This window comes from Oryx dammah, unplaced genomic scaffold (assembly GCF_014754425.2).
Source record: "Oryx dammah isolate SB20612 unplaced genomic scaffold, SCBI_Odam_1.1 HiC_scaffold_14, whole genome shotgun sequence".
Classification (NCBI taxonomy): Eukaryota; Metazoa; Chordata; class Mammalia; order Artiodactyla; family Bovidae; genus Oryx; species Oryx dammah.
Window position 1 is genome coordinate 49,527,741 of NW_024070198.1, and position 12,172 is coordinate 49,539,912.

Genomic DNA, 12,172 nt, shown 5'->3' on the forward strand with positions numbered 1-12,172 from the left:
TGTGCATGTGTGTGTGCGTGGTGTGTGTGCGTGTGCGCGTGGTGTGCGTGTGCACGTGGTGTGTGGGGGGGGGGTGGTGTGTGTGTGTGTGTGCATGGTGTGCACACGTGTGTGGATGTGTGTGTACAGAGAGAACATAACCCAGTAACAATGGCAAACACAGCTCATACGTGGGCATGGGTGGTGGCGTCACGTGCAGGGCACAGGACATGGTCCTAGGTTGCTCGCCTGTGGCCACGGACACGTGCCCCACGAGTCTGCGGTGAAAGTCTGCAGCAAGGCGGTGAGCACGGGCCCATCTGAGCTGACGAGGCTGGTCGCTGTTGGAAAATAGAGGAGCTCAGATCCACAAGAAAAGGGTGCATGTGTTCACTGCGTTGTCACCTCGCCCGTTCTGTGGGTTTGAGACTTTCTCAAGGGAAAGCATTGTTGGAGGGTCCCTGCCTGGCCGTGGCCCTGGGCTCCCAGCACAGGGCTCCCAGCAGAGGCCCTGATGACCTAGCTCACCTAGGTCTATGCCCACCTTTTCCCGCAGCAGCACAGTCACGACCTGGCCTGGGGAGGGGGTGGAGGTCACCAACCACGACCATCTGGGCTTCCGCAGGCAGCCCCCCGCGGCCTCGCGCTCACCCCCAGGGGCTGTCTTGGGCTGCGTGACGCGCTGGGCTGACGACCCCGTGTCGTCATAGGGTGAAGATGCCCTCTTTCGAGGGCGTGCTGCCTGAGCTGGACTCCACCCGGCAGGCCCTGGTCCGCGCCAGCCAGCTGGGGGAGAGCAGGGGCCTGGCCCTCCGGGAGCTGCGGGAGAGGCAGGCTCAGGAGCAGAGCAGGAGGTGAGGTTGTGGGGGGCGTGCCCAGGGTCAGAATGAAGTGGGGGGCGCTGGGGTCAGGGGTACCTGGGGTGAGGGGGCCCCCCGGGGTCAGGGGTGGGGACACCCGGGGTCGGGGGAGCGCCAGGGGTCTGGGCTTCACCGAAAGCCACCGTGCTGTCCCCCGTGGCTGGGCACAGCCCCTCATCTACCGCCAGCCCGTGTCCCCCTCTGCTTCCTTATCCTCCCCGAGTCTGTCTTCTCCTGTTTGTCACTGGCTTCAGGCCTTACAGCAGCGTGCTGTCTGTGGGCTCATCCTGCCCCTACCCTGGGGTCTGGGCTGACTCGGTCTTGTGGGGGGGTCCCCTTGGTCCCGTCCTCACTGTCCGCCCTCTGCCCTCCAGCCCTGCCAACTGCCCGTCTCCAGCACACCCTGGGCCCCCAGAGACCACCTAGCACCACCAGACTGCCTCCAGTGTGCCGGGTGCCCCCACTCTGGTTGGGTTTGGCCAGTGGGGGGTCTGGCAGGAGGTCAGCGGGGCGAGGGAGAGAGGGAGGGCAGGGTCTCTCCGCTCCCCCTCTCCGGGGCTGCGGTGGGCACAGCCTCTCCTCCTAGCAGGGCCTGCTCTGCCTCTGCAGTCCCGCCCTGCCTTGTAAATTGTCAGCCCACCTGAGCGTCTTCTCTCAGGACCCTCGGGGGAAGAGGGTTCGCAGAGCAAACGCTGGTCCCGGTCCGGATGTGCTTTTCTCGTTGGGGTCTGTCGCCTTCGGGGAAAGGCGGGTACTGCCAGGTGCTCAGACCTGGGCAGGGAACACAGCAACCCCGCCCCGGGGCCCCACACCCCGTGACTGACAGCGAGGCTGAGCGAGGCGGTGTGGCCTGGGCTGCCCCGGGCTGCCCTCCCGTCTCCCGGGTGTCTGTCCACCTGCGTGCTGCATGGAGCCTGCCGTGCCCGCACTGTGCACCCCAAGGTGCCCCCCGCCCCCTCCCCATCCAGGTCTGCAGGGGTGGCTGCCCACAGCCCCTCCTGAGCACCTCTGCTTCCGTAGCTCAAGGCCCCGCCCTCTGGCTCAGCTGGGCGCCGGGCGGGGGGCCCAAGAGGCAGGGCAGATGGAGGTCGGGCTCCGTGGGGCCTAGGGCGCCACCCGCCCTCTCCGAGCAGCTCTGGAGTCAGAGGGTGGGTGGCAGCTCCCTCCTGGTTCTCTGCCGTGGGCCTGAGACCAGTCGGAGCCCCGGGCCCAGCGTGGGGCCTCTCCAGTGGCCCGGCTGTCTGTGCTCCGGCAGCTCCCCAGGACCTCGGTCTGTGCCTCGTAAGGAGTAGGTCCCTTGCAGCCCATTTCCTGAGAGGCGACAGAGACCCCGAGAGGTGACAGGCAGAGGCGCCTGCAGCCGCAGAGTCACAGCTTCCTGTGGGCAGCGGCTTGGGGCTGGGGGTGGGCAGCCCCGCAGGTGAGGAGGGCTCTGTGCAGGTGCAAAGGGGGCAGCTGGCCCTCCCGGGAGGCATGGAGGCGGGCTGCAAGGACAGCCAGCCTCTCACTGGGCCTGGGAAGGAGCAGGCCGGTGAGGGATCCCAGGACGGCGCAGCCCCCAGAGGAGGGTGCAGGGCAGTGACGCCTGTGTCTGGGGGGACCCAGGCCTGAGCTGCACGAGTGAGGGGTGACCGAGCTGCAGGCAAGGGGCCTGAGCGCCCGCAGGGAGCTCCTGGGAGGCAGGGCGGTAGAGGAGCTGGGGCGGGGAGCTGCAGGGGATGAAGTGCTCTGCTTGGAGCACAAAAGCCCAGGCCTCCCTCAGGCTGGAGCTCAGGACAGAGGCCTGGAGCCCAGGAGGGCCCAGCACCGTGACCCTGAGGACGGAGAGGGTCTGGCGCCTCTGGGCCAGGGCCCAGGCCATGGGAGGGCTCTGTCCGGAGAGGAAACAGAGAGCCAGGTCTGGGGGCTGGAAGGGTTCACCGGAAGAGTCAGGACTTGGCTCAAACAGGCGAGTGGCTGCCTGGGCTGGAGAGCTGGCATCCAGAGCCGGAGCCCGGCGTGTGACGCCCCCGGCCTGGCCACCCAGCGCCTTAGCCGCAACCTGGGCAGAGCTGGGCTCTGTTCAGCTGGGAACCTCCCGAGCGCAGTGCCCGGCATCATGGAGGCAACAAGCCCCGGGCATCGTCCGGGGTTTGTGGTGCATTGGGTTATACGCTGCCAAGAGCCCAGTCACGGGCGCCGGGTGGCAGAGACCGGGCTCAGGCTCCTGGCGAAGCTCAGGTGTACCCCTCCAGCTGCGTGCAGACCCGTGAATGCCTGAGGCCTTGGCTTTGGAGGTCACGGCCCCAGTTGGGTCCTCCTGGAAAGGGCCCTGATGCCTCAGCGGGCAGGGGCTGGCCAGGGCCGGGCTGGTCCCTGCCAGGAGGTCCAGACAGACTCAGAGGCGCCAAGCGCTGCCCAGGAGGCCTGGGTGTCCGGCCGGTGTCTGCCCTCTGAAAGGTGGGGTGCCGACTGACGGGCTTTTGTGTGAAGCTCTAGAAATGACCGTAGAAACGCTGGTGAGCTGAGGGCCGCTTTACCCACAGCGCTCACGTTCTTCTGCCCCCCTCCCCGGCCCCCCACCTCAGAGACAAGCGAGCGCTGCAGGAGTGGAGGGAACGTGCCCAGGTGATGAGGAGGCCGGAGGAGCCCCCGCGGAGGAACCCGGTGCGTGGAGGGGAGGGGGCGCCCGCAGAGGAACCTGGTACTTGGGGGGCGGGGAAGGGTCACGCGCGGAGCGGGGGGGGCGACACCGCAGAGGGAAGGGGTACCCCCGCGGAGAAAAGGGAGGCGGTGGGGAGGGGGGCAGGCTGCGTCCAGGTGAAGGCGTGAAGGCGGCCTGCTTTGCAAAGCCCGTCAGCTCGCCCTCCTGTTCCTCTGCCACGGTGACCTCATGCAGGAAACAGGGACCACCAGCTTGTCCACCCTGTCCCCGCCTCCACCGGCCGCCCCCCTGCAGCCCCGCTGCCCAGCCTCCCAGGAGCTCCCTGTGGGCGCTCAGACCGCTTCCCCGAAGCTCAACCCTCACCTGCCTGCATTTCAGGCCTGGGTCCTCCGGGAGTGGGCGTTACTGCCCCGCAGCATCCTCTGGGGGGCTGTGCCGTCCTGGGAACCCCCCACCGGCCTCCTCATTCCCAGGCCCAGTGAGGGCTGTCCTCACCCCCTACCCCACCCCATCCCTCCCACGGGCCATCCCAAGGCCTGGCCGGTCCTCTCTTGCCCTCCCCAAGCGGCTCTGTCCTGGCGTCCAGGCCTTATCACTTGCTCTGCTCAGGGCAGCCTTGTGTCTACAGCCCGCTACCCCTGAGCATGAGACCCCAGTAATGAAGCCCCTCTGCCCCTGCCCAGGGCCCCAGGGCCCCCCTGCAGCCCATTTGCTCTGCCCAGGGCCCAGCCCTCCAGGTGTGTCTTCCGAGCAGGGGTGGGGCTGGTGACCATCCCCCTCGACCTGCACAGGCTCCCGGCTCCAGGCAGCTGCTGGCCTAACTGTGTGGGCACCCTGCCCCAGCAGATCGCCTGGCTGGCCGTGCAGGACGCACTGGCCTGTTGTTCCCCTGGAGTCCCTTGGCCTCCCCTGCTCCCTTCCGCAGGCACTCGGCCCACCTGGGTGCTGATCCGGCAGCAGAAGGGCTTGCGATCCTGGGCTCAGGGGCCCCAGGCTGAACTCCGGTCTGCAGTCCAGGCCACGGGCCATGAGACGGGCAGCAGACCTCCTCCCCTCCCCCGGGGCCCAGGAGGCCCATTTCCCCTCCACCTGCACCCCCCGCCCCCCGCAGCCTGTTCGTGGTGACGAGGGCACCTCCTCCTACCAAGGGCACAGAAGGGATCGTCAGGATGACCCCCAGAGGCCAGGGCCCCACTGCGGGGCTGGATTTAAGCATCGTTGTGGCCTTGGTGGCCATTGGATGGGGAGCCGCCACGAGTCACTTGTGCCTGAGTGCCCGTAATGGACCACGTGCCGTCGGGACCTCAGTTGAGCGCGCGGTTCAGGGGCACTTGGTCCCGGCACTCTACAGGCGCCGCCTCGTCCATCTGCAGGGCCTTGCCGTCTTCCCAGACTGCAGCTCTGTCCCCGAGCAGCCCTGGCTCCCCAGCCCCTGCCGCTCCCCACCCTCTGTTTGTGTCTGACTCCTGGGACCCCCATGAGTGAGGGCACCTTGCGTGTGCGCCACGACGGTCGTTTCACTGAGCATCATGTCCTCAAGGCTTGTGGGCATCGTGGCCTGTGTTACAGTCCCTTCCTCTTCAGGGCCGAGTGACGCTCCATGTGTGGACGGGCACTTGGCTTCTCTGTCCATCCAGCCACGGCCACTGGGTCGCGGCCGCCATGGGGCAGTCATGACCCAGGGTGTGGTATTTGCACGATCCGGGCGTGTGTTGCTGGAGCTCGCTGCCTTTTCGCATGCTTCCCCCAGCTGGAAATGACTTCCGTGGTGCTGTGCAAGGAGAAGCTCATCCCATTCTGTATATTTTGTGTTTTTTGGAGAAATACGGCATCTCGTCACTCCGTTCCTAGGGTTCATAGCATAGGAATTGAAGTGTCTGTAAACCTGGAGTTGCACGTTGCCTCCTAAGTTAAATGTAACAACGCTGACACTAAAAATAGGAAACTAAAAGCGGAAGCGCTTTTCATGGCCTAAAATACTATACAGTGAGGTCACTCAGTCGTGTCCGACTTTTTGCGACCCTGTGGACTGTAGCCCACCAGGCTCCTCTGTCCATGGGATTCTCCAGGCAAGAATACTGGAGTGGGGTGCCATTTCCTTCTCCAGGGGATCTTCCCAACCGAGGGATCGAACCCAGGTCTCCTGCATTGCGGGCAGACACTTTAACCTCTGAGCCAAGTCAAACTATGGGGAAATTATTTGTGACGTATATTTGTAACAAAAGGTTAATATCTAATATATAAAGAAAAACCACAAATAGGTTTTTTAAAGAGTGCAGTAGACAAACAGGCAAAGGGTAGGACAGGCAGGTCGCAGACGACACCCAGGAGGCAGAAAACCCACAGGAGCCGCTCGCGTCTCGGCGCTCCAGCTGGAGACAGTGGCCAGCACGCTCAGGGGCAGCCTAGACAGATGGGGCTGCGGCTGGCCGGCAGCAGGCTGTCTGCTTCCAGGAGCATGTCTGGGAGAGTAAAAGACACTAAATTCTTGGGAGGCTTCCGGGGGCCTGTCTCAGAGAAGTGAAAGCAATCGTGTGGTTGGCCTGTAGGTGGGATCTGCAGGGGCGAACGGTGGCAGAGCTGGGAGCTCCGTCCACCACATCCCCTGTCCCTGCGAGCTTGGCGGAGGGGCCGGGCCGGGCTGGCCTGCAGGGACACGGGAGCGCCCGGCTTCCCAGGGCCTGGCTGTGGGCTCTGCGGGGGTCACCGACGTCCTTTCCACCCCCCACACTGGTCAGGAAGCTTCCTCTGGCCCAGGCAGGGGCCCGAGCCTCGTGACTCACCACCCACTTTTTTGAAAGCGTGGTGTCCTCATTTTTCATGATGCTCTGAACCCAGCGGCTTTGTCAGTGACCTTGGAGTCTACGTGCTGTACTCTGGTAACAGGAACACAGGGCTGGGGGTGCAGCCAGAATCACACCCTTCGCATCTTAAAGGTAAAAGCAGGTGTCTGCATGTAAGAAATGCCCATTGGACCTGGCGCTTGCTCGGGGGCCGCGGCAGGAGGGCCTGACCCATGGCCCCGTGTGTGCAGCAACCCACCCCGCCAGGCAGGAGGTTCTGATTCCGCTGTGTCTGCGGCAGCTGTCCCAGCGAGGGTGGGGGAATGGGGGAATCGGGGGTGGGGGGGAGAGGAGAAGCTGGCTGGCTCCTGCTCCCCCCACCCCCAGCCTCCCCCAGCCTTAGGCTCCTTCTGAGGTCAAGCAGGTGCTGCTGGGCTGGAGATGGTGACGCAGGCAGCTGGCCTGGTGACCCACTTAGAGGTGACCTGGCAGATTAGCCCTGCGTGACCCCCTCGCCGCCCCAGCACCCCCCACCCAGCCTTCTCCCGTCTGAGACTCACCCAGTCCCTGCAGCAACTGTGTGCCCCAACACAGGCACGGACACACCCGCACACTTCACATGAGACACACTTGCACAGTTCACACAGACACACTCGCACACTTTACACACACAGATGCACTTGCACACTTCACACACACACACGTCACTCAGACACGTCACGCACACACACACGTCACGCACACAGACACGTCACGCACACGGACACACCCACACAGTCTCTGCAGCAGCTGTGCACCCTGACTCACACACATGCACTCGTACCCTTCACACACACTCGCACACTGCACACACACGCACACAATCTCTGCAGCAGCTCTGCCGCCCGACACACAGACACACTTGCACATTTCACACACACAGACGCACTCGCACACTTCAGATATACAAGGCCGAGCACCCTGTGCTGGGGGTCAGTCTGGTTCTGGGGTCCAGTGGGGGGCGAGGGTGCCTGCAGGCAGCGCCGGGTGATGGCTCTGCCATGTTGCCACTCACGTCCTGGTTACAGGGCTGCAGAGCCCCCAGCTTGTAGCCCTGACGGCAGAAATCTTTCAGCTCCCCGCCAGGAGGAAACTGCTGCAGGATGGCTGGGTTGGGAGGCGTGAGGCACAGTTCTGTGGGAGCCCAGGGCACCCCAGCAGAGCAGCGAGAACGCACCCCAACAGCAGGGGGCTGGGCACCTTCAGGAACGCAGGGTCTGCATAGAGCGCAGAGCACTGGCCATTCACGTGGGTGCCAAGGAGGTCAGGGCACACACAGCAGAATTCTACCCAGGCGTCCAGGTGTGGCCAGCATGAGGAGGAGGGAAAGGAAAGTTCTGGAACAGAAAACAGTAGACAGGAATCAGGCAGGACAGAGGATGGCCACTGTGGGCAAGCGGGCGAGCAAATTCAGACAAAACACCCCAGGCCCCGGCGGCCAGGGGTCCAGGGCGGGCGCCCCCAGGCCCCAGAGCTGATTCTCTAGCATTCAGAGTGCTGTTCAAACACACTCTGGGTAATGCCCTAACCTGGACGTTTGAAGAGATTTGTTGTTTTTGAGATAAATGTCAGTGGTCTGTGGATTCTTTTCTTGTTTTGTTTTATTTTTGGCTGCACTGGGTCTCGGTTGCCGGGTGCAGGCTTCCTCTAGTTGCCATGGGCGGGGGCCACTCTCCACTGGCGCACAAGCTGCTCGCTGCAGCGGTTTCTCCCGTCACAGAGCCCGGGCTCTGGGTGTCAGGTTCAGGAGCGGTGGCTCTCCGGCCTTTCAGCACGTTCTGGCACACGGGCTCAGCTGCCCCGCGGCATGTGGACTCCCCCCACGGATCAAACCCGTGTCCCCTGCACTGGCCGGTGGATGCCTATCCACTGTCCCACCAGGGAAGGCCTAAGCAGTCCACGAGTCCTTACAGAACCACGTAGCCTTTATCCTGCTCTCCCTGGCCCGTGCACAGGGCCCCTCCGCCCAGAAGAACCTGTCGCGGCTGCTTCCGGGGAGGGCAGAGTAGATGTGCTGCTGGAGACACTGGATGGTCACTGTCCGGAGCTTGTGGGGTCCCTGAGAGCAGTCGGGGCTTACCGGCCGTGGATCGGGCGGCAGGGGGCCGGTTAGGGGGCACCCCTAAGCCCCAGCTGTACCTGCACACGCGTTGGGGGCTGTGAGCTCACGTGGAGCCACAGAGGCCGGCTCTGCTGCTTTTCCGACTGCAGGGCTGCCTCCACTTTCCCCCTCCGAGCCGGGCGTGAGCCGCGTGCCAGCTTGACTCAGTGATGGAGTGTGGCCAGGAGTGTTGTGCCCACCCCCAGGCCGGGCCGTGCCCTGCGCGACAGCCTCGCCCCCCACCCCGCGCCGGCCGAGGGCTGGGGCCCCAGCGTGAGGGGCGCGAGTGTGCTGTGCCTGGGGCTGCCTTGGTGTCAGTGGCTGTTTTCCTGAAAGGCTCTTGCTGCGTCTTCCAGGGGGCGGCAAAGATTGCCTTTGCCACGGACCCGAGAGGGAACGAGAAAATACCGAAGAACCCGCCTGGAAGAGTGAAACAGAGCAAAGAGAAGCCGCTGTAAGCACGCCAGGAAGCGAGGGCGGCAACCTCGTCGGTGGCCGGGCGTGAGTCCATCCTCCTAGACACGCCCCTCCGCCCACCCTGACCCCCGACCCCTCCACGGGCACCAGCTCTGGGCCGAGGGCCCTGGAGGAAGGTGGCTGTGCTGTGACCTGTGGGTGGCAACGGGCTCGTTCCTCCATCATCCTGGAAACTGGGAAAGTGTCCCGGGTCCGTCAGTGGGTTGAGACAGCCATATGGAGTCTGACCTGCAGCTGAGGAGTTGGTGGGGGGTGCTCGCACATCTGGGATCCCACGTCGCCCCCATGGCCCCTTAGCAAGCCCACAGCTGGCCACGTCTGTGCTCAGACACCCTGCCCCATAGGCAGGGCTTCCCAGGGTCTGGGGTCTGAGATGAGGGCAGTCAGGCCCTTCGCCGTGGGGTCTGTCCTGAGGACTCAGGCGGCCACTGTGCTGGGGGGGGGTGTCTCAGGGCCCTGGCAGGGGTGTGCCCCAGGGTCTAACACCCTCCCCATCACGCTCCCGACGTCCTGTGGGGGACGCAGCCCCGGGCCTTGCTGAGCAGACCCGTCCAGCGTCACCCTGAGGCCGTGCTCTATTCCTCTCTGAGGAATTATTAAAACTGCGCGTTCCTGCCGGAGACAGACACCTCCTGCTTCACGAGGTGCTGAGTGCAGTGTCCTCGGTGTGTAACGTGAACCTGAGGGTTTAAAGCACAGCAGGTCCAGCAGGAGGGGGCACGGGAGGCAGCCTGTCCCCTGTGGGTGGGCGCCCGAGGCGGGGCGAGCTGCCTCTCCCCGTGGGGGGAGAGAAGGTGCTCCGGGGTGGGTGGGCGGGCGAACAGCTCCATCTCCCCACACCCTGTCCCCGCAGTGGCCTCCAAGGGCAGATTCTGGAGGAGACGCTGAAGCCCCAGGCCCAGCAGCTGCACACGCGGAGGAGCAGGTTCCGGGGGCTGGCGCCCCTCGAGGACGTCGGGAGGGCCACCCGGGATGTGCAGATGGTGAGTGTCCATTGAAACCCAGAGGGAGCCACACAGGCTCTGACCTTGGGGTTTCCCAGGGTCACAGGGTCGGAGGGCAGGAAGGAAGCAGAAGCAGCAGGTCCTGAATGAACGAGCCCAGGGGTCTCCCTGAGCCTGAAGACGCAGGCTCCGGGGGGCAGATGCAACCCGTGTCTCCGGTGGCGCTGTCCTGGGGGAGGGGTCTGGGAGGGTAAGGGAGTATGGGAGGCGGGACGGAAAGGAGCCCCTGCACGATGCATGCCAGCCCTCTGACAGGAGGGGGCTGCTCTGACGCTGGCCCCCTGGCTCCCTCATTCTCCATCTCCCCATTTCCTGGTCCAGCCTATGCGGGGCGGGGGGCAGGGGGTAAGGGAGACCCCCAGCAGAGGGGGCAGGCTTGCGGGGTGGGGGCGGGGGGGAAGAGAGACCCCCCAGCACAGGGGGCTGAGGCTTGTGAGGAGTGGGGCCCTCCCCTCGGGGGGCAGCTCCAGGCCCAGGGCACAGGCTCTGCCCCCACCGTGCCTCTGTGTCCAGGCTGACCTGAGTACCCATCTGTCCCGAGGCCCGGAGGCTGCGCGATGAAGTACTGAAGCTGAAACTGAGGCCGGCCTTGAACAGAAACCACCAGTGTGCTGCCCTGCCCGGAAGCCTGTCGCTCGGGCCGGCTGTGTCCCGGCCTCAGAATATATTTTTTAACCCAAAGTATTAAGAATCTGAACGCATTTACAGACGCTACTGACAGCGCCTTCTCACCTGGAAGACAGCCCGTGGCTCTCGCCCTCCCAGGGCGCCTCCTGGCGCAGAGCCTGAGTCTCCATCCCTCCATCCACACATTCTGAGACCGAGGGGCTCTCAGCTGCATTAAAGGAGAAGGTGGTGACAGGCACGCGACTCGGTGTCCGTCGGTCGATGGCAGGCGCCTCCCTTCCCTCCGGGTCCCCCACACCTGCCCTCGGGGTCCCCACCCCTCCGGGGTCCCCCACTCCGCGGGCCCCCCTGCCTGCTCACAGCAGGCCTCGAGAGCCCATGACTGACTGACTCCTGTGGGTGCCCTCCTCCTGCCTGGCTGTGTTGCTCCTCTGCCCAGGGACTACCCCTGCCCTCCCAGACCCGTCCCAGACCCCCGGGGGGCCATCCTCTTGCGCTGAACATGTGATGACGTGAGGTGAGGGCTTGATCTGGAAAACGCCTTTGATTCTAACTGACAGACACAGGGTGACTCCGAGTCTCCATTGCTTCTTGCGTCCATTTTGGTAGATACATTTCTCGGTGACTTTTTCCATTGCCCCCAGGTTGTCTGGTTTATCAGCATAAAATTCTTGGTAATCTTCTCACTCGGCGTTTTCTCAGTCGCTGAGGACCTGTAACGTGTCCCCTCTCGTTGCTGATGAGATGCCGCCCTCCTTAATCTTGCCAGGGATTCATCGCTCCTGTTAGTCCTTTGAACGATCACCATTGGCTTTGCTGAGGTGCTGCTGTGTTTTCTGTATCGCTGGCTCCTGTTCTTGCCTCTGCTTTTCAGATTTGGTTGGTGCCTGGGGGGAACTTTCCCACCTTGACTGAGTCAGAAAGGAAGGAACATGTAAAATCCGTCCCCGGGGCTCCCAGCTCAACAAGCCGGATGTGTCAGTGACTTGCTGCCATGTAACAAGTTACTGTGAGACAAAGCAGCTGGGAAAGTAGGTAAATTGTAGTGAATAAGTGCAGTGCGTGTCATTATATAGTGTGTAACATCTGAGAAGACCCTTGAGGTCCCTCGGCCTGCAAGGAGATCAAACCAGTCAATCCTAAAGAAAATCAACCCTGAATGAAATTCACTGGAAGGACTGATGCTGAAGCTCCAGTACTTTGGTCATCTGATGTAAAGAGCCAACTCATTGGAAAAGACCCTGATGCTGGGGAAGATTGGAGGTGGGAGGAGAAGGGGGCGACAGAGGATGAGACGGTTGGATGGCATCACTGACTCGATGGACATGAGTTTCAGCAAACTCTGGGAGATGGTGAAGGACAGGGAGATGGTGTGCTGCAGGGTCCCAAAGAGTCGAACGCAACTTAGCAACTGAAGAACAGCAAATGGAACACATTATTATATTCAGTTCAGTTCAGTTCAGTTGCTCAGTCGTGTCCGACTCTTTGCCACCCCATGAATCACAGCACGCCAGGCCTCCCTGTCCATTACCAACTCAATGTTATGTAACGATAATATCTATTCTCTCTCCAGGTTCTGAGGGTCAGGGTTGGAGCAGCTGGCCTGGTGGTCCTGGTACACGTGGGCCGTGGGAAAGGCCCGTGGGGTCTGAAGGCTG

At 63.4% G+C, this 12,172-nt stretch overlaps 1 protein-coding gene across 1 annotated transcript in view; it reads left to right on the forward strand.

Annotated features, from left to right (window-relative positions):
* Positions 1-10,605, forward strand: part of LRRC27 (leucine rich repeat containing 27) — a 23,382-nt gene extending 12,777 nt beyond the window's left edge. Inside the window, 5 exon segments of the mRNA XM_040254454.1 lie at positions 690-833; positions 3,407-3,485; positions 8,763-8,860; positions 9,737-9,866; positions 10,429-10,605. Coding sequence (XP_040110388.1) covers positions 690-833; positions 3,407-3,485; positions 8,763-8,860; positions 9,737-9,866; positions 10,429-10,605 — 628 coding nt within the window.
* Positions 10,606-12,172: the final 1,567 nt, after the last annotated feature.